Source organism: Haliaeetus leucocephalus, unplaced genomic scaffold (assembly GCF_000737465.1).
Source record: "Haliaeetus leucocephalus isolate CR32 unplaced genomic scaffold, Haliaeetus_leucocephalus-4.0 Scaffold147, whole genome shotgun sequence".
NCBI lineage: Eukaryota > Metazoa > Chordata > Aves > Accipitriformes > Accipitridae > Haliaeetus > Haliaeetus leucocephalus.
This window is the reverse complement of record NW_010972583.1, coordinates 483,027-503,925: the sequence shown is the minus strand read 5'-3', so window position 1 is coordinate 503,925 and position 20,899 is coordinate 483,027. Positions and strand designations below refer to the sequence as shown.

General features: G+C 38.6%; 1 protein-coding gene across 1 annotated transcript in view; it reads left to right on the top strand.

Moving 5' to 3' along the window:
• The first annotated feature begins 6,775 nt into the window (after positions 1–6,775).
• The window catches only part of LOC104828056 (serine/threonine-protein kinase TNNI3K), an 89,315-nt gene continuing 75,191 nt past the window's right edge, over positions 6,776–20,899 (top strand). The window contains exons 1-5 of the mRNA XM_010561495.1: positions 6,776–6,815; positions 7,453–7,561; positions 11,770–11,855; positions 13,406–13,503; positions 15,150–15,260. Of these exons, the coding sequence (XP_010559797.1) occupies positions 6,776–6,815; positions 7,453–7,561; positions 11,770–11,855; positions 13,406–13,503; positions 15,150–15,260 (444 nt within the window). The remainder of the gene's footprint in view (positions 6,816–7,452; positions 7,562–11,769; positions 11,856–13,405; positions 13,504–15,149; positions 15,261–20,899) is intronic.

The following is a 20,899-nucleotide window of genomic DNA, read 5'->3' as shown; positions in this document are numbered from 1 at the left end:
ATTTAATACAGAGCTCTATTTTCCCATATACTTTTCTGTTATACAGGGTTATGTGTGTGCCTGTTCACACACACATTCTGTAAATTCATTCTTGGACTCCACACTTAGGAATAAACACAATTTTATATATAAGCTTCCACTAACTTCCTTTGAGCCACAGAAGGCACATGTTTGCCCATTGAATTTCTGATGCATCCATAATCCTTTGTGGTCTTTTTTACTGATAGTAAGATTATCATTGTGAAGTATGAGATTAGAAAGTTTATGGAAATATTCAGAGAAAATGGACTGTGCCATAGAGAATGTTAGTGCATGAAGATTGATAATGGTATTGGCAATCCAGACATCCATCTGTCAAGGGCTGCTGGAATTTAAAAATTAAAATACACATCCATTGCACTTTAATGAATTTTGTTGAAAGGATTTGGTAGATATGAGGCATATTTTTCTGCAGGCTTTTTTGTAAGTCTCAATGCTGAAACGCAGCTTTGCTCTGTCAAGCTACAGAAAGTATCTAGTTTTGTTGATTTTCCTGTACCAGTTTCAGAATAAAATCTGAAAACCTGGAATGCATACCCTATTTGATTGAAGTCACTAGGAGTTCTGCTTCTGATTTAAGCAGGGGCCAGGATTTTGCCCCTGGCAAGCATATTGATGGAGCAAAGGTTTCCCGAGTCCATCAAGGATAGGAATCTCTGAAGAAGAACAAGAACTGCAGAGCTCTCATTGAGTATCCTGACAGCGAGTGTTACAACCCTGCATACGCCTGACAAGCCTTCGCTAATCTGCTGCACCTCACTATGCAGCTTGTTGAGTTGTGTTGGGCACTGGGTGAGCAAGAGATCAGTAGGCAAAGAAAGCACTGGAGCTGCAGAGCACAGAAGTAGTTGCAAAGAGAACAGTCTGTAGTGGATGTAACATCATTTTTGAGTTAACGATATTTCTGTTGAAGGAGAGAGAGGAGATGACAGATAAGCGAGTATTTGTATGTATCCTTGACACATTTGAAAAATAATGTCTTTATTTAGGCATGCAATAACTCTTTGCTCTATGTATTGCAGCTATTTATGAAGTGCGCATGATTTTTAGCTCTAACAAATTCTAGTCCTTAAAAGGGCTGTGTTATAGTGTGATCAAATCTTATTAAAATCAAAAAGTCTTCAGGCTGGACACTTCCTGACTATAATAATCTAAGTTTGGTGTACACAATATGTATATGTATTTTATTCGTATTGCATCTTACAAGCTTTAGCTAATCTTTCTTTTTCACAGCTTTCTGTTAAGGTAGATGACAACAATTTTCTGTTGCAACCAGCTGGGATAAACTTGTCCCAAGGAAACTGAGACTTGTGCAAGGCCACACAGTAAAACTTAACAGCAAGATAATAGCGATATGGGTTTGCTGGTTTCTAATATCAGATTCTGAAAACAAGACCATCGGGGCATCCTGGCTCGTGATTGTCCTGCAGTCTGAGTAATAAAGGATGCAATGCTGAAAATGCCAGTCAGATAGGACCTTCTAAGAACAGGAGGCATCTGTTGAAATTTGGAGCTTGATTTTGATTAAAGCTTACTGAGTTTCCTAAATGGATGCAGTTTTTGTCTGGGTGTCTAGATCATTGCCTGGCTCCATCTATCCTGAAATGCAACTCAGGCTGGTACAGTCTCAAATAAAGCCAAGATGAGTGTTTAATGATTTTATTCATGTCAGCTTTCTTTATTTAATTAGTTTTGCTGTGTAGTGCAATAATAGGGCTCGTAATGAACATCATCTTAATGATTTCCCTGAATGCTTTGAGACCATGCTGTAATGAACGGAGATTTAGCCATACTGTATATATTACACTATGAAATTTGAGAGAGGAGGATTATTTCAGTAACCTTTTAGGCAGGAAATTGAAATCTGAGAAATTGGGCACTTAAAAAAGAACACAAGGGAAGGCAGCTGAAATAAAAATGAGCAGCTGAAAGGTATCTGTGCCAGAAGGATTTGGGGAACCGATGAAAGAACGTAAGCTCCAACATTTGGATCTGCATAGAAATGTTCTTGACTTGGACAGGGAGTTTGTCTGTATTGGAGCTCAGCAGTTCCAGTTTCTTCTCGTTCGTAAATCTCTGATGCAACAGCTTCATTTTCTGCTCTCTGCACATGTGGAAAATTAATCCCTGTGCAAATGCCAGTGTAGTAATGTGAGAACAAAAATAGCAGTACTATTCTTCTGTACACTTCTTTTAATCCATTGCCACAGAGAAGCCATTGTAAACACCCATTTCCTTATATGGGCTACAGCATTCCTTGTACTTTATTTTCATAAAAATGCATTGTCTTTTAACACCTGTTTCATTTTCTGTGACAAAACAGAATGTCACCAGAATAACATTGAAATGTATAGGAGCAATTTACAGCCTCTCAAAGTAAATGATAGATATGGATATGTTCTAATTAATTTGACATAAAGATCATTTCAAAAGACTTAATCATGTAAATCCTCCCTGTGAAGGACATTTAAAACCAGAAGTGGGAGAAGAATTTTTCACGTTTCTCTTGTAAGATTGGACATGACAGCTGCACATTCCAAACATAAAACTGCAATAAACCTTCTGAAAACTTAAAGAACTTTGTACAGCTCAGTATTCTGTAAACATTACGTCTGAAGACTTTACTCTCTGAAAAACATTGCTCTTGACATTTTAGTGCTACTTGTATAGGTGTTAATTAGAAGTGGCCTAACATAGTAGTCAGTGCAGTTATTCCTTTCTTCTCTGTTTGCAAACGCTCTGCAAACAGGCTCTGCAATTATTAATTTTTGTCTTCCCCGTATTCCCCCCCCCCGCACAATTTCAATTATTCTACAACTGCTTCACATAGCCTATGATGTGAATGCTTCAAGAATTCACCTGAAAGTTGCTTTCATGGTGAAAAATGCTGTTGGGTTGACTTTGCAGGCTGACCAGATTATCCTCCTGTGCTGTAGTTTCCAGTGGTCTTCCCTGAGTGTCCATATGAATGAATCCTCACCCACACAAATGTCTGCAAAGAGTGAATAAAAAATATGCTATAGAAACTGATGGCTTCTTTTTGATAAATTTTCATGAAGTAGATGGTACTAGGAGTGTGCAAGGTATTTACTTCTTTTAAAGCAAATCATTTTATCTCATCATGGAAATTTAACACTCTTACTTCACAAAGCTGTTGTATTAAAATGCATATTCTGTGCAGAAGTGAACAGAACATTTCTTGGGCTTTGGACTCTGTCCTGTTTCTGTCATAGTTTGCTTGGTCTGGATGGAAGAAAAGTCTTTGCTCTTCAGGCCACGAGGTGTGCTAAAACCTATTTTGCCAATTCCAGATCTTTTTTTGCTAGCATTTCACTCCCCGCTGTGAGTCATCACCCGTCCCCTCACCTCTGCTGGAGTGTCCCACTTCTTCAGGTGATTTTCCACTAAGCTTGTAACTGCCCTTAGAGCTGCTGCATCCCACCTCCAGTTTCAGTCACGGTATGGGACCCTCGCCTCTCCTGTCAGCGTGCCCCACCTCACCGCTCAGCACCTCTCCTCCTGTCACCGTGCCTCATCACACTGCGCCTTGCCTCATGCCATCTCAGCACACCTCTCGCCTCTCCGTGTCTCTCCAGGCCTCTCCTCACCTCACCTCGTCTCACCACGCCTCGCCTCACCGCTCCGTCCCTCGCCTCACCTCACCGCTCCGCGCCTCGCCTCGCCTCACCTCTGCTCGCGGCGCCTCTCCTCAGCTTACAGCACCTCGCCTCCGCGCTCTTGTGCCTCGCCTCAGCACGCCCCACCTTGCCACTCTCACCTCACCTTTATGCTCCTTGCTTCCCCTCGCCTCGCTTCTCCTGTAGCCGCTGTTGAACGCCATTTCCCTCCTTTCCTCCCTGCCAGCAGGGCCACCTCAGCTGAGGGAGCAGGGCAGAGGCGCTGCCCGTGGCAAGCGGGCCGGGCACAGCCCCTCGCTGGGCGCTCACGACAGCCCCAGGATTTCCCCCCGAGGCAGCTGGAGCTGCAGCACCAAAGCCAGACAGAAAAGGGGGGCTCCCTGGGCCGATGAGCTATCACAGGCCTGTTTCAGGCTATCCCCTGATTTTTACCCAAATCGAGAAAAGTCCAGTTTGGATTGTGCTGTGCACCCAAGCCCCTAAGTGACAGCAGGATGAAGCCAAGGCCTTCCGAAGCCCTAACCTGCATGGAGCAGATAAGCCACTGCCATGGAGAGTCCCCCAGCCCGCTCGGGGTGCTGTCGGCTCCCCGCGGTACCCCAGCTCTCCCTCCAGCCAGGCCAGGCTGAGCAGGCACCATTGCAGAGCCGTTCCAGGTGCTGGGCGCCCGTGCAGCTTCCTCGCCGCTCCGACGCCATGCACGGTGTGCAGCAAAGCGTAAGGCAGTGCTGCGTGCATGCGCGTGGTGGAAAGGAGGAGAAGGCCGAGTCTCAGGTGCCTGATAGATCTGAGCTAGCAACACCTGCAGCAGAGGCTGCGTAAGTGCTGCGGGAGTGCAAATACTTGCACAAGCACTGTGCTGCCATGGCAGCCGTGACAGCCGCTGAGACACCCTGTGTCAGAGCCGGGAATCCCGGCTGGTCCAGCTGCAGGCCCTTCCTTCAGAGCAGCTCCTAAAAGCACAGGCGATGAAGAAAAAGGCTGACTGATCTTATTTGACAATCAAGGTAAAATTCCTAATGTGATTAACACTCTCCTGCGTGAAGGGATTAGAAACCGTTCAGGAAGCTCCACTGCTATAAAAAGAAAAAAAGTGTCTGTTGCTGCATTCCTGACGTAGTCCAGGCTGCTGAGGGAGGTGTGTGCTGAAGCGAACGTGTCCTGGCAGGCCTTTTGACCCCAGTACTCTCTAGCGGGTGGAAGAGATGGCCAAAACACTTGTCTTTGGCTGTATTTTAGACATTTGAAGAAAAACAAAGAACGTTCAGCTAATAAAAGAAGTGGGAGAGGAGATACCGGTCTCGGTGCTGCATTTCCAGCTCTTCCAGTTGCCTGGCAACTGGATGTGGAGGATCAGTTACCAGGCTGGTGCCTTTTTGCAAATATTTGGTTGAATATCACAGGGCATATTGTCAAAGCAGTTCAAAGTCTTCTGAAATAAATCCTTGGTTTTATGTGTAAATCAGTGCAAATAAATGGATGAGCTCATGCTGTGTCAGGAACTATCACAGGAGTGCAAGTTTGTTTACAATGGGATGCAGCATGTTGAAGATTTTATATATGTGTATTATATTTACATATCTTCTTGCCTGAAATCCTTAACTGAGGAAACTAAGAACTTCTACACAGAACAGCTGCCAAGGTCAATCAAACACTTTAAATCTCTATATATAAATACCTATGTGTATATATATATACACATATAAGTAAGTATATGTGTACCAAATAAATAGAAAAAAACAATAAAAGGAGGAAAAGAGGCACATACAGAAAAGAGCATGAATCCCATAACTAGCTGGGACAATGTGTAAAGTAGTTCCATTTGCTAGAAAACACAGGGAAATGGATATGAAAAGGGTGGACAATAGATGAGCAGATCTGTGCTAACCAGGTTACTGAGGAGGTTCAGTTTGTGCGAGTGAAAAGCAGTGTTACTTCTTTCACAGTTCTTAAGCACAGATTCTTGCAGGAATGCATCTGTGCACAGAGTCTAGATTAATTTTGTTATGGCTTGTTTGCGGGTATGTGCACACACACAGAGCCCTGTTTGCTCAGTTCATCCTTCCAGCTAGCCAGATCGTGGGGGTTTTACTACATTACTGTGACACTGCGTCCAAGATAAAATACTAACAAACAGGAAAAATTAGGTTGAGCACAGGATTTAGTTACGGACCTATGTCGATCCTGGTCTTCAGCTGCCTTGTACATGGTCTGCTTGGAATATGAACAAAGCAGCTTGATTGTGTCCTTGTCCACTTCTGGAGAAATTCTACCTAGAACAGGAGCAGCAGCAAAACGGCCTCAAGAGCCTCCTCCCTTCTTTGCGAGTCTGTAAGCAGTGACCAGCCCAGCTTCCCCCAGGTCACATCCTTCATTAGCAGTCTGATGGCCGGTTTCTCCGGGTGGAATGCTGCTGCCTGTTGGTGCGAGGAGGGTGAACCGCTGTGGTGGTTCTGTATGTGCCCACAGAAGAATACAGAGTAAACATGCTGAACTCCTGACAGCCAGCTCATTTCCTAGTCTAATTCAGCGGGACTCCCGTGGCATAACAACATGTACAAATACTACCAAACCGCAAAAAGTCGGTACTCTCTGATACAACACAATTTGCACTTTGTAACTAAAATACCCAGATGCTCCAAAGTTATCCCCCTGTGTTAGGATACATTTTAATGTTATGAGTTGACATCATCTTTGGCACCTCCAGACTGGGGACCCCCGGCACTCCTTAGGGATCCTGAAAGTATGCTTGGGTTTCAGCTTCTTACATTCCTTTTTCTCCACAAAATTGGTAGCAAGCTGCCAAATTACCCGCTTCCCACCCGTTTTAGGTATTCAACAGATGAAAGCAAATGTTTCTGTTGAAATAGACAGTAGATTTTTAAGCAAGCTGATTAGGTACCTTTATTATTTTTTTACAGTTGACAGCACAGGCTGTTTTGCTCCATGTCATTGTTGCATGACATTCCATTTGGCACAGGGTTTATTTTTAGCCAGAGACTATCAAAAGTATTTTTCAGTAGGACTGTCACTGCTCTTGAACAAGGAATCATATTACTGCAAGAACTTTGCTGAAACAAAGAAGATATATTGGACAAATGGGAAATTATAAATCTAGACCAACCCAAACTTGCACTGGTAATTAATGTTGCTTTTTTAAATGCAATATATCATACATCCATCTACAAGAAGCAAATGATATTTCAGGAAATAACTCATTGCTAATTTACTCTTGAGTTCAAGAATAAGGTATTGTATTGTTCTTGGTTTACAAGAAGAATGGCTTAACACAAATCACGTATATAGTCTGTAAAAGAAGACAAAAAGCTAGTAAACTAAATTTCTTTGTGCAATTAGATAAGATCATATTAACTTAGATTATTATGTTGATTTAACTCACACTTCATTAGAAAAACCTTTAAACTGTCAACCTTTTTATGCTGTCTGTCTATGCTAAGATTTAGGAAATAAGAGCTAACAAATGAACCTAAGGTTTAAGTTTTCTCTTGTTCAAGTTAAAAATATTTCTGATAAGGATTCATATGTATTAGTTGTCTATGAAATCATTATATGTATGTCTATACTGGTTGCAGCAAGAACAGTTTAATAGCTGTAATATTTTAAACTTTCATACTTTAATAGAAAAATATATGAAACAGGGTACAATTGGATATTTAAAAATCAAGTTCTTTGGTTACTGGGACGTGATGATTTGAGTTCCTGTCTTTTATATGTTTTGAAGTGTTTTATGAATCAGGGGTTTTTTTGTTGTTAGATGAATGGAAGAAGAAAGTTAGTGAATCATATGCTATAATCATAGAACGATTAGAAGATGACCTGCAAATCAAAGAAAAGGAGCTGGCAGAACTGAAGCATGTTTTTAGGTAAAATGTTCTGGAAACCTGTTTATGAATTTCTTTCAAATGAGTGTTTGCTCTTAAACAGTATTTTCAGTTTCAGGTGTTTTCTTATGGAAGGAGTTTCTCACATATGGAATGCATGTTCTTTAATGTCTATTTTTGGGAATATGTCATTACAGTTCTGGGCCAGAGTCCCACAGCATAGTACCAAAATTGGTGGCTGTTAATTACTAATGCCAATATTTTACAACAAACAGCTATATACTTTTGTAAATTAATTAGCTTTAACGGGATGTCTAATTTTGTTGTGTACTTTTCAGTTTTGCTAATGTGTTTCTTCAGACAGGAACGTTGCTGAAGTAACAAATTTTAAACAAACACCAAAGCAGATTGTCTTCTGAAAGTGGATTTCAAATTTGTGATTGTAATAATTTTCTCAGGACACCACATGCTAACAACCAAGTTCACCCAACCAAGTAGCATACTTACATGTTCATTATCTGAGAAGCTCGAATACAGAAAACACCCAGCTCATTGACTGTGAATAAGTTCAGAAAATGATCAGGTAAATAATTTCAGACATCAAAACCACTTGAAAAAAAGAGGGGATTCTAATCAGAAATAAATCACAAGTTCAAAAAAGCCAAACTGGTCATATAAATTATTCATCATGCTCACTTTCAGCTAGCGTAATTATCACTGTTTGAGCCTGTTAATTGAAAGACGACATTGGGCTTTCACTGCAATAGGCTGACCACTTTGGCCGTGATCCAGTAAAGTACTTTGGTATTTGCCTCATTTTAAGCCTGTTTAGAAGTAAAACTAGTATCCTAACAAAATTGAGCCAGAGTACTCTTTATTTTAGATAAGCAAGACAAGCGAGTATATGTTAAAAGTGCTTAATTCCTGCATTAGGCATAAGAATAAAGAAACAATTAAATTCAAGGTAAGCAGACCTTTGGCAGTTCAGCTTATCAGTCTATCTTAATGCCCCGTGTCAGTCTTGTTAAGATGTCAGCCAACCCCTTCTTAGATAAAGAGCACTGCTCTTTTCCACGGAAGGAGTGGGAATTAATGATACTGGGTACGTTGCTTTGGAAAGGCTTTTTTTTCAGTCAGGCTTGAGGAATCAGCCAGTGATTTCAGTTCCAAAAGCTGCATTCACCCATGAGTAATGAAATCAGTCTGATTTTGTGAGTATCTAAAATGCAAATCTGGCCTGTGTAAAAAATCAGTCTCGACTGTATGAAAAACTTTTCTTCAATAGCAGTGGCTATTTTCAGAAGACTTCTCATCTCTAAAGTAGTAGAGGAATTAATAGGGTTTTTTTTCCCATTATTAAACCAAAACCATTTATTAAAAAATGTTAGGACTGAGAAACTGGATAGTTGTTGGAAGCTAAGGCAAAGAAGGTAATTTGCCTGATGGAAATGAAATAAGTAGCTGTTAAAGTGCCTGCTCTGAAAGATTTGGAACATAAATAGGGCAAAAGTGACAAAGCCTAGCAGAGGAAAGAACTGTCAGCATCCCCATTTTACACTTAGGGAACCCATGCACAGGTCAAGGCATAAATTGTCCAGTGCCATAGCAAAAAAACCCCAACCAACAGTTGCAACAGTGAAAAGTAAATTTATAAGTAGCACAGCACCTATCACTTCTTGGATAAAAGTTGTCCCTATTCTATTCCTATATCCTAGAGCTATTAGTGCAATGGTTTTCTAAAAAGACCACCCTAAAATTAAAAAAATCAGAATTTCATTTCCCTAAAACATGCAATTATGTCTTCAGAAAGGAATTAGGAGGACACCTAGATAAAACTGGGCCCTCAGTGTTGTCGTTTGAGCTACTTTTAATTTTCAATATAGGCCTTTTAATTATAGGTTTTAAGATATAAAACTTTCCTTGCAGTATTTTCCCATAAAACATTAAAATTTTGCCAGTTTATAAGAATTCAAATCATACTAAAATTGAATATCATTACAAAAAGAATCAGAAACTTGTTATTATTATTTTTCAAACTGGGAGATGAGGAAAATTTAAGTATATAGCTAAAATGGTAAAACCTGGATTCTTAACCACATGTTAAGTGCTAGGAATATGAATTTTTAATGTAGTTCTAAAGACAAGAATTAAAGCAGGAGACATGACTTTACAGCACAAGAATATTCTGTGATTTTGAGACTTGCAAAATTCATTCTTTAAACAAAGCAATCCAACTCCCCCATGCAGTCACCGCAGTGCATCGATATGTACAGTGTGTACATCCACGCATACCCAATATGTTACAGCAAAGACAAGTTAACTGAAAGGACTTGTTTCCCAGAACCTGGAATTTATTTTTCCCTCAATTGCCCCTGAAGAAAAACCTGAAGAATAGATGAGCCTTATATCACTACCATTAATCACAGTATGTCAGAGAAGAATTGCAAGAAGATAAAACATATTTGAAGAATGAGATTTTATTTTTACTGAGCAAAACATTTTCCACATTAGTAAAGTGGAAGTGGTAGATGAAGGATTGTCACCAAAGGTAAATGTGACTATAATGTGTGAAAAAAATGCTCCATACAAAAGCGGTTTGCATTTAGGTTAGGACATAAAAAAATGAGATTCCTTAACACGTGATACCTTTCTAAGGAATACATATGAAAATCTAGACTGATATAAGAATTAATCTCACTGAGGCACACAGTTTTGGCAAAATAACTCCAATTTTTGCACTTATAAATAAATGCTATTCTCTATTTTTATCAGACCCATATCATTTTCAAATCATGCTCTGTTCCTGAACATTACAAAACACTCAGTATTGACAATAGGCAGTCAGGAGTTTCCATCAGAGGGGTCTTTCTGATAGGAGAAGTATTTTCCAAAAAGCTAGTTGTAATGAGAAAAAAAAAGTAAGAAATTCTCTCAAATACAAATGCTGAATGTCTTTTTTACTGAGTCAGACTTGGTATGGATACTATTTAAGAGTTATTATATTAGAAATGTTTTAATAATAATTACTTCATTTTAATTATTCATTTCATCCTTGTGTGGCCTAGAAAGCATCATGAAATCATTAAGCTATATAAAAATGTAATACTGTACCAAAAAGGTGGAAGAAAATTAAACATTAAATTGAGTTTCTTTTTGTCAGTATCACAATATGTAAGTGACTTTTAGTTGTCTGAGAATTTTAAGTGCAAACATGCCTTTCCTTAGTAGGATGTAAGTACAAACTGTATATTTTGATTGTTTATATCAAAACCAGAAATACCTGACTACAAGTCAATGAGAAGTGAAAATGAGGATCTATAAATTATTTTAAAATTCTATTTTAATATATCACATAGCAGTGCAATAAACCAAAGCAGAAAAACAGCACTATAAAACCACAGCAGTCTGCTGAACGTTACAGGGTCCATGTTCCTTCTGATGCCTTAAACTAATGGTCAGTAATGGGTGTTCTGAGCAAGGTGAGAGTCCTGTCCCGGCATGGCTTCGCCCTGGCTCACTCCAGCTTCTCCTGTCCTGTCTTCTCAGATCTCATTCAACACTCACAAATCTTCTTAGGACTTAGTGTGCCATTAGAACTGCAAATCCTCAGCCAGAAATGTAACGTCTGGGAAGACTACTTCATTCCTCAAAATGCTTTAGAAATGTTTTTCCTTTCGTCATTGCCAAATTTTTGTCTGAGCTTTGGTTACCTTCCTTCCATGTATGTGCTTCTGTAGTGTTTTCATATAAATGTTTCCATGTATTGATGGTATGGTGTTTCTGCGATCTTATTTGGGGAACATAAACTTGCGTTCTGAAAGTTATTCTGGTTATTCTTTTTACTCTAGCTTGTTTACCTCTAGTTCTGTGCATGTCCTGCTAATCATTTTAGAACAAATACACAGAGTTTTAAAATACTTCTTAGTTATTATTGCATCAATAAAGAAACTAGTTTTGTATGAATTGTTTATATTTCTAAAGAGTACTCCCTCTTTTTATCTCTAATTTAGCTGAATTTCAAATGTATAGACTGCGACCAAATAGCAGGATTTTTCAGAATGCAATAAATCTGGAATACTCAGTTGATACCAGTGAAGTATTTCTACATTTATAGAGTGTAAACTGGGTATAAATTTAGCCCTGTGCCTCAAAAAAATTACATGGAGATTTCTCTTTTAAATTTTTTCCAAATCAAAGAAACTGTGCTAACGGATGAAAACAGTAATCATCTGTACAATCTCTTTTTTCAGCTCTGATGAAGCCTTCTGCAAAGTCAATTTAAATTACCGCACAGAAAATGGGCTCTCTCTTCTTCATTTATGTTGCATATGTGGGGGTATGTATTTGAAATATGATGTTCTTTAAACATTTTATTTCCCTGGCTACTGATTTGTTCTGATTTGTCAGGAAGATTATCTTTTCAATGAATTTCTTTCTGTGTTGTCCTTGTTGACAGTTGGATCAGCATCTATAAGCATTACTCTAAACTATTGCCAACGGGGTTGAATCAAGTTACACAGAACCCCATTATAGCTGACTTCAGTCCAATAAAAGTTTTGGTTGGTAACATAGCATGTTTTACTACAGGTATTCAACTAATTCAGAATTACTTGCTATATGCATTAGTTAATCAATCCATACTCATCATATAGTATTGTTCTACATTTCTCTATTCTATACATGATGTATACTTCAGGATAGGGACCTACTTTTAGCAATACTTTGCCATACATGCAACACCTATTTTTGTAGTACAATGGAAATACCTGTATTTTATTTCACAGGGATTAAAAGAAGAATAACTCAAATGCTTTAGTGAAAAATATCAGCTGATAGGATTTTTGCAGGTAGCAAATCAGAGTGCATAAGAAAAGAGTGCAATATGTCCTCTGGGATGTTCATAAAAACCCACTAATGGTGGAATTTTCCACTCCGATCCACATTGCTGCTCTGTTATCAACATAGTGAGTCATTAGTTCATGCACACACTTTGCACTTGTTGTACAATTTTCAGCAGAAATTGGCTGAGAGGCAAAGAGAATTTTACCCCAAGGTTTCAGCTCTGCAAAGTACTTACAAATAACATGCATAAAGGACTTGCTCAATCTTAGATGCAATCATGAAGGAGGACCTGATCCTGCACTGCTGAAAAACAACTGAATCTTTACTCTTAATTTCAGAGAGTGCAAGATAATATCCAAAGATGACATCAGTACCTAGCAGTGTTAGAGGGATTGGTGGGATTGCTGAGAGGAAGTTTAAGAAAACATACAATGTTAATTAATTAGGTACGGTATGTGAACACTTGAAGGAGGGAGAGAAGCTATTAGATCTGACATTGTCCTTGATTACTGTCATAAGTATTCAGAAGGCAGATACATTTTTGAGATCATCACTGTGCATCAGAAAGGTAGGAGTAAAGCTGCTTGCCCATGCTGACATTCATTAGCATCCCTCAAAACTACTGTCCCTGTAATAATGTTGTGCAGAGGGGGGCGTGCAGTGCTTCCGTTCTGAAAGGACAAAAGAGTTAAGTGTCTGAGAAACCAGAGATTCTGGAAGCATCTGCTCATTTATGGAGTGCTTTGCAGCATGGTCTGGATGTTAAAAAAGGAGTTTGCTTCTTTAGAAGTTCAACTATTCTTAACAAATCCTTATTAAAGTGTGAACAGTGAGCCAGTACGTGGCCAGATCTGCAGCTGTCCCAGTGGATAAGGATATGGTGCCAATTTCATTTGGAGGTTTCATGAGATACATTTTATGGCTTGCCTCAGGTCATCAGATGAGCTACCTATTTCTTTGCTTTCAAACTCACACAGAAGTTTCTTACTTCATCTGCGCTTTCTTTTCTGTAACTTACTTTGGTTTCCCATTTTCATCCTAAAGGTAACAAATCACATATTAGAACTCTTATGCTAAAAGGATTACGCCCATCCAGATTAACAAGAAATGGATTTACAGCTCTGCACTTGGCAGCTTATAAGGTAAATTCTTTAGAATATAAGTGATGAAAAGAGATCAGAACTGAGCAGTTTATTTGTCTGAACTATCTAGTTGAACTATCTAGTTGCTACTTCTGGTGAAAATACAAATTTCACATTTACAGTGCATAGGAAAATGACCTATAAAGAGCCCATGCACAGGAAATCAGCATGTGTTTTTGCAGTGTCATCCATGAGGATATGATATCATTTTGGAAATATTGATTAAATCATGCAATGCAACTCAAGATAGAGGAGTGTTCTTTTTATTATTATAGCTATTAATAGAAACAATCCCAAAGGATTTTGTTTTACAATTTCTCTCTTTTTTCCTTCTTTTTTGTTGTTCCTCCTCAAGTTCCACATTCAATATTAATTTTCTTCACTATTGTATTTATCTTTTAAGACTCAACAATAACAGTAGCAAGGAATAAAGTGGACAAAGGCAGCATTTTCCCAAAGAATTGTTACGATTCTTATTTTGAGATGGATCATCTTAGAAACTTAATCCATGTATAGAGTAGCTGCAAAGGCACTTAGCTTTTTAGAGGGCACTCAGATCAAATGTAGGAGTTTATATTCTAGACTGTAATGTTCAACCCTTATATGACCCATAGGTGTACAAGGTCATAACAGCCTCTTTCTTCTGCCAAGCTCTCATGGCAGATACCATTCTGATTTGCTGCATGTTCAAAGCTGATAGAACGTTATGTAGGTTGGCACCTGTGTGCCACTTTTGATCCATTTGATTCATTCTTGCCCTTCTTTTAGTGTCCACTTCAAAGAGGTAGAGAACAATGAGGAAATTTGGAGCTTTTAGCATCTCTTTTGCCCTTGAGTTGTGTGCATTTCTTCTTAGGAAACAACAGAAATGAATCAGAGAAGGCTCACCTCTGGGCTAGGTGATGATGGAAGGCAGATCCCCAAGAAGGGAAAGTTACGATAGCTCTAGTTGGTGCAGTTAGAACAAGTGATGGCGAGAAAGATGGCCTAGGTTCTCCTGTGAGTTCTGTCACTGCCCCGAAACAAATAATTTCACTTCTCTGTGTTTAATTTCACTATTTGTAAAGCAGAATTTATTAACGGTCATATTGCCTGGGCATTATGACTCTCAATGTGTTTCTCAAGTTTATTTTTATTACTGTTGTTTGATAGTGCCCATTGCTGTTGTTATACCTGGAAGAAGTCATAGCAAAAATTGTGTGCATGACAGGACAGAAGTGAAATGATACGAAAAATAAGCTCACAGTTCAGAATTTGGTATACATGCTGTATATTTACCCTGGGAACTCTTCAGGTGCCCTTCTACTATGTTAGGTACTGTAATGTTTTGACATGTAAAACAGTTTGTGTGAGCACTTAATAATGGCTTGGAGACTGAGAGATCTTTAAAGACATCATAAAATCAGAATAGAGAACTTTTTGAAAGATACAGGCTTTAGTATAGCGAAAGAGAGACTTCTGGTGCCTGGGACAAATCTTCCCTCCACTCCTTTCCTTGCACTCTTGTGCTCCTGGCGTCATGGTCAGTCCCTTTACTTGAAATGCAGCAGTGTAATAGCTGGGGAGGCCATAGCTTTCTGGCTCCCTGCCTGCAACTATTAGTGCTGTGTCCCAGAAATAACGTGTTTTAAATGTATGCCTTTTAGGACAATGCAGAACTGTTAACAGCACTGCTGCATGGTGGAGCTGACATTCAGCAAGTCGGGTATGGAGCTCTGACAGCCCTTCACATTGCCACAATCGCCGGTCATCATAAGGTACATTACTCTTTTTCTGTACAGGAAATTATATAAGTGAGTGCTAATATTAGCAGGTCATTTTATTTTAGATTGATACCATTCAAAACCAAACTCAGAACTGGGTAAGTACAGCTGAATTTTATTTAATTTTTTGTACATTTTAGGAAAACCACATCTGTGCATATATTTTTACATTGAACAAACAACATAGATCTGTTTGTACATCTCTTACCTTTATATAAATGTCTTTAAATTCTTGGCAATAAATGGCACTGTTTTCTAAATGTCGGAAGAGTTAACCAATAGATACATGATGAAACACACCCACTCATACATGTCAGGAACCTGGTTACAGAGTGAGGCTTCCAAATACTGTCTTTATGAGTGTGAAGGAAGCACAGTAAAAGAGTTTTATTCCCTCTTCTAGGTGTCACGGGCTTTGTGATTTTCACTTCAGAAAGGGACAGAATTTTCTCAGTTTAGAGCTATTTTATACTTCGGATTAGTGCAGAGAGAACTGTTGTCAGGGTAAGTCTAGCGTGAATCTCAAACATCCATATTGATAAGTCTCCTATGGGTTGGAGACTTATCACTATGGGGAGCAGAGGAAGGAAGAGAGCGATGAGATTCCCTAGATGCCTATAATCAGGCCCTTCCCTTTCTAGACATACTGTCAGTCATGAATCTGTTTTCTTATCATTTACCACCTCAGTTCAGTCATTTCACACATCATCTCATTTCTGTCACCCTGGCAACAGCTCACTCAGTGTAATTTATTTATTTTTTTAATCTCTTAAAGTACTGGGTGTGCAAAATTACCTTGGTAATGAAGGGTTTATGACTGTAAACGTACTCATGAATTCAGGTACTTTGCTTTTTATCTCCTTTGGGTCCATTAAGCAAGCAAAGATTTTGTCCTCTGCTTGAGTAAAAGTTTTAACTTATACAGAGTGCTGGACTAATTTATGGAGACAGAAACATCAGAATTCTTTAAAGAGAGAAAATCAGAAAAAAAAAGAAAGAAAAAATAACTAAGTTCAAAAAAGGAAGTATAGGTGATATTAATACTTGCCTTTATACTGTGAATTTAGTTGTGCATCTTAGACTTACAAATTAGCTTCAAGTATAAGAGTTTGGCTGGATGACTAGAACAAAGTGTGTGTGTAGTTTTCAACAAAAAAGAAGAACCTCTGTATATACATTGCAAGAAAGAATACATGTTTTATGAACTCCCAAGTTACAGCAGTCACTGGGCTTATTGATGTAAAGAAAGCCATCTCTTCTGCTACATTTTCAATCACCCAACTTAGACATACACACACACACAAATCATTTACTATGCATATAGAAATAGTTGCATAATTATATATTGAAAGAGAGAATAGACACTATTTTTCAAACAGGCAGTTTTGGGGGGGAATTGTTAACTCTTTAGAAATTTTCTATACTATCTCAAGAAATCTGCTAACATTTAAATACCTGGTCTGAGAAACTGTTAGGCTAGCCACTGAAGTGCAGCTGAGGAAAGGCGATACTTCTTCATTTATGCAGTTTAGATTTTCTTTAACTTATTGTTTCTGTTTAGTCTGATGTAATTATCAGATCTCTGGGTCAGTAACAATATGCTAGATTTTCTATATTACTTAGGCTTTCAAAGATGCCAATAGATCCTGGATGTATCCAGGTAGATGCTGGAATTTGCAGTCAGGATTTTAATTTCCAATTAAGTTAATTACTTATCTGAATTACTTCGAAGCTTTTGAAAATTACACCAGGCATTCTTTGCAAATTTTTGCACTTAATACCTTTGAGTATTTCACCTTGTGCGTTAGCTGCATGTATACACAGTTAAAGACAGTACCTAACATCACAGTAGTCATTGCAGGGCTCAAAATTCTGTGGAGTCTATGGACACTGGTGCAAATAATGATACCAACAGTAAAGTAGTCACTGGGAGAAACAAGCCATACTTTGCAAATACAGCTCTGAATAGGTTGCATACCAGCACTTGTGCAAGCGGAAATAAGAACTGTATAACCTTAGTAGATTTTCTACTATAGCTTGGCTGCAAAAGGCTGCCTAATCGTGAGAGTGAAGGAGGCAGAGATTTACTGGAGCAACAATTTTAGCACTAGTTGGTGTAATGAGTACATAGTAAGTCCCATGATGGGGACAAGTTGTGTCAATGAAAAGTTCCCCCGATTTCTAATGGAAATATATGCTGTGCTGTTTCACCCTCTTAAGGGCTATATATGTAGCCTATATGTATATGACTATGTATATGTATATATGTGTGTGTGTATGTATACTTTGTCTGCTGGGGACCTTCCCCAGGCTTGTGGGCCACCAGGATACTGGTGAATTTACCTTTACATTGCAGCCTCCAAAATGGTTCCAAAATGATTTAAATCCAACAGGTACGTTTGCGCTTCTTGTTAAAGACAGGATGCATAAAGACACAGTTGGTGACAACCTTGCATCGCCTAGAGAGTCTGTGGGTGTGAAGAAGGTTAAGCTGAAAGAAGGTTAAAACAATTTACGGGTGGTCACACCAAGGAACTCAATTAAAAAGCTGTTAACCTTCAATGTTTCAGTCAGCAACTCCAACAGTGATCAGGGGACAAATCAATCTGTAGCATCTGTTTAAGCCGGTGAGCGAGGAAGCATGCTAGCAGGGCAAGCTAACTGTTTCTGTTCTGAAGGTCAGCTCTCCAGGTGGAAGAACGAGGCGCCTCAGAATGTCCACCCACACCACAAGCAAGGCCAAGAGCGAGCAGGGATGGGGCTGCTTGCGTTGTAGCATTACATCCCTGAGCTCACAGGGCATCGTGTCATTCCCCTCAAGTACACATACAGCTCTTTTTATTAGCTTAATGGGCATCCTCCCTTGTGTATCCTATTGCTAAAAAACAGATGAGGAACCACCATATCTAATTGTTCTGTGCAAGAATTGTAATGGAGATATTAACCAGAGTCTTCATTCTTTAATGATCTTTTTCACTTTTATGGAGTATGTATTTAATGTTTCCTCTGTGGGAAATACAAAGTATTCTTCGCTGCCTTGGGGTTTCAAGTAATTTTTAAAATGTCCGGGCCTTGTCCTGCAAATGTCAAAGGAAGGCCTGCTATTTGTCTCATGTCTTTAGCTTCTACAGAGGTTATTGAAAAATAAGGGTGCACAGAATCCTACAAGGATAAGACCATTAACTTGATAAGAAATAACTTATTGTGAATGGTTTTGAAAAGACCCTTATTTCTTCCTTGGGAATGATCAGATCTTTATCAGAAGTGTTCTCCATAAATGGAGCGGGACTCTATATAACTCATTTGGTTCATATGCTGGTCTGGGGACTGCAGATTTATGGTCCAAGTGCAAGCTTTTTCTTTCCTTCTTTATACAGCTTTGAAATTTTCAGTCAGCTTAGAAGCTCCTCTGCTGGATTAAATAGCTTATTTTGCCCACAATGTCATTAATATTCAGGGAAATATTGAATAATTTTTTCACCCCCACTAAAAAATAGAATAAATTTAAAGAAGAGAAAATAGATTTTTGGTCATCTTCCTAATTCCAATAAGACAAATAATTATTTATACCATTAAATAAATAAATAACAGGTATACACACCAATCTATGCAACAGAGTCTTTTACTACAGAAGAGGACTGACTAAGAGAAAGATAGAACTGGGGAAAAAAATTGCTTTGTTCCCCATTTCCCTGAAGAGTCAGTCTATGGCTTTCGCTCCATCACCACACCTGAAACCACTAGAGTGGTCGGTTCTCTAAAATAAGGATACTGAAGGCCATCAGCATCAATGGGATGTTCTAACTCATTTGAGGCAGTGTGGTGTATAAATATTTCATGTGCTTTACAACTTAGTGCTGTATTTTACTTCACCAAAACTATGCTGTTTGCTTATTTTATCTATTAATGGGAATTGCAGTTCTCAATGGGAAGAATGAAAAATTAATGAAAAATTATAAAACAAGCTGATGACTGTATTATAAACATCACCAAATAAGTTTAATAAATCTCTCATTAGGTCTGCTATTTTGAAAACATTAAACGTTTCCAGCCCAGGGAGGTCATTGCTGAATAAATAATGCATGTGCCTCATACACATTTATGTGTTGTCCAGTATTACTGCGTTGGAAACCAGTATCATTGCCTATTTCATTTGGTAAATTAAAGTTGTCATTCTGAGATTATTACATATACGGATGTGTGAACTGGACTGAGGGTTGCAGGCAGGATGAACTAGTGCTCTTTAATTTTTGCAATCTGCACACCTGAGAACGTGAAGCGTGAATGTGTTTGTAGTAAGGACCTGTTGGGGAAAAGGCAGTTAGTCCCGTCTTATAGATTTTCTACACTAATAAGTCCCTTTTCATTTACAAGTCACATGTTACATCAGCATGTTTGTCACTTCCTGTCTTCAGTGGAATTTTACTAGTAATAGCAGTATGTTCAAATGATTTAAGAAGCCTTGAAAAATTAAATTTATGTGAGCCTATTTAAATGGTTCACAAAGTCCCCATTTCCTTCTTTCATTCCCTGCATTTATGCTAGTGCTGCATCTTTTCAGCCCTTTGTTTTATCTGACACCAAGTTTTCAGACCTTTTCAGAATCATTCTAGTACCAGGAATGCAGAAATGGTATTCACATGGCATCAATATACTTGACTACACAAGTGGCAAGATAATGAGGAATTACAGATCCTCAGCATTTGCCTCTGTCTGAGGATCTGACCAGTGACGAAGAGGACTGGAACTCACAAGTTTTGGATTCAATAGCTATTTTTAATAGCTACCAACAAACTGTCCAGATTAAGTGAAGCAAAGGAAGCCTTTTACAACCGATGAATGGGAGCACGAGGTGTCTGGCAAACACCAGTGAAAAAGCATTGAGTTGTGGCTCAGTAAAGGAGCTTACATTCACCTGATGATGCTAAGCTGTCTGAAAACAGTGACAAACTTTGACAACACTTTTCTCCAGCTGAGCTTTCTCCAGCTGAGCTTTCTCCCCAAGAATGTCCTGTGCAGCAAATTTATGTGACCTGGTTTTAAGCTAGAAATCAAGGTAAATGTGACATTTTAAAACTATGACATTGTTAAAGTTACAGCTATCTCTTTGCCCAGAACAGTTATCTTTTAGCAATACTGCACAAAAACATTTAAAATATTCTGTGTCTAGCATCTACCAATGTTGGCAAAATATTTAAAAAATCCCATTCTTTGGCTACTCTGTAGCAACAGCAATTTTGGGGAGAGTATTATATTTCAAGACACCAGTACCTGCATCTTTAATGATTTATCTGTGACCTGTGTTTCATCTGATTGGAACAGCTAAGATAAAAGAACATGCAAAAGCTTATTGCTGGTCTGATGTCTGTCCTCATGTCTTACAGAAAAGCATATATTAAATATTTCAGTAGACTTTTTCCTAAGAAAGACAATTAATTGTACATTCATCAGCAAGTTGTATTTAAAACATTCAGAACCCCTTTTAGCAGTTTCTTAATTCAGTCTGATAGAGTTTGTTCTAAAATTCTTACAGATACATGGAGAGTTAGGAATTGTAATAATTTAATGGAAAGACGCTTTGCAGGACATGACTGATCATATCTACATTTGCTAAATTGGAGGGAATTAGGCAA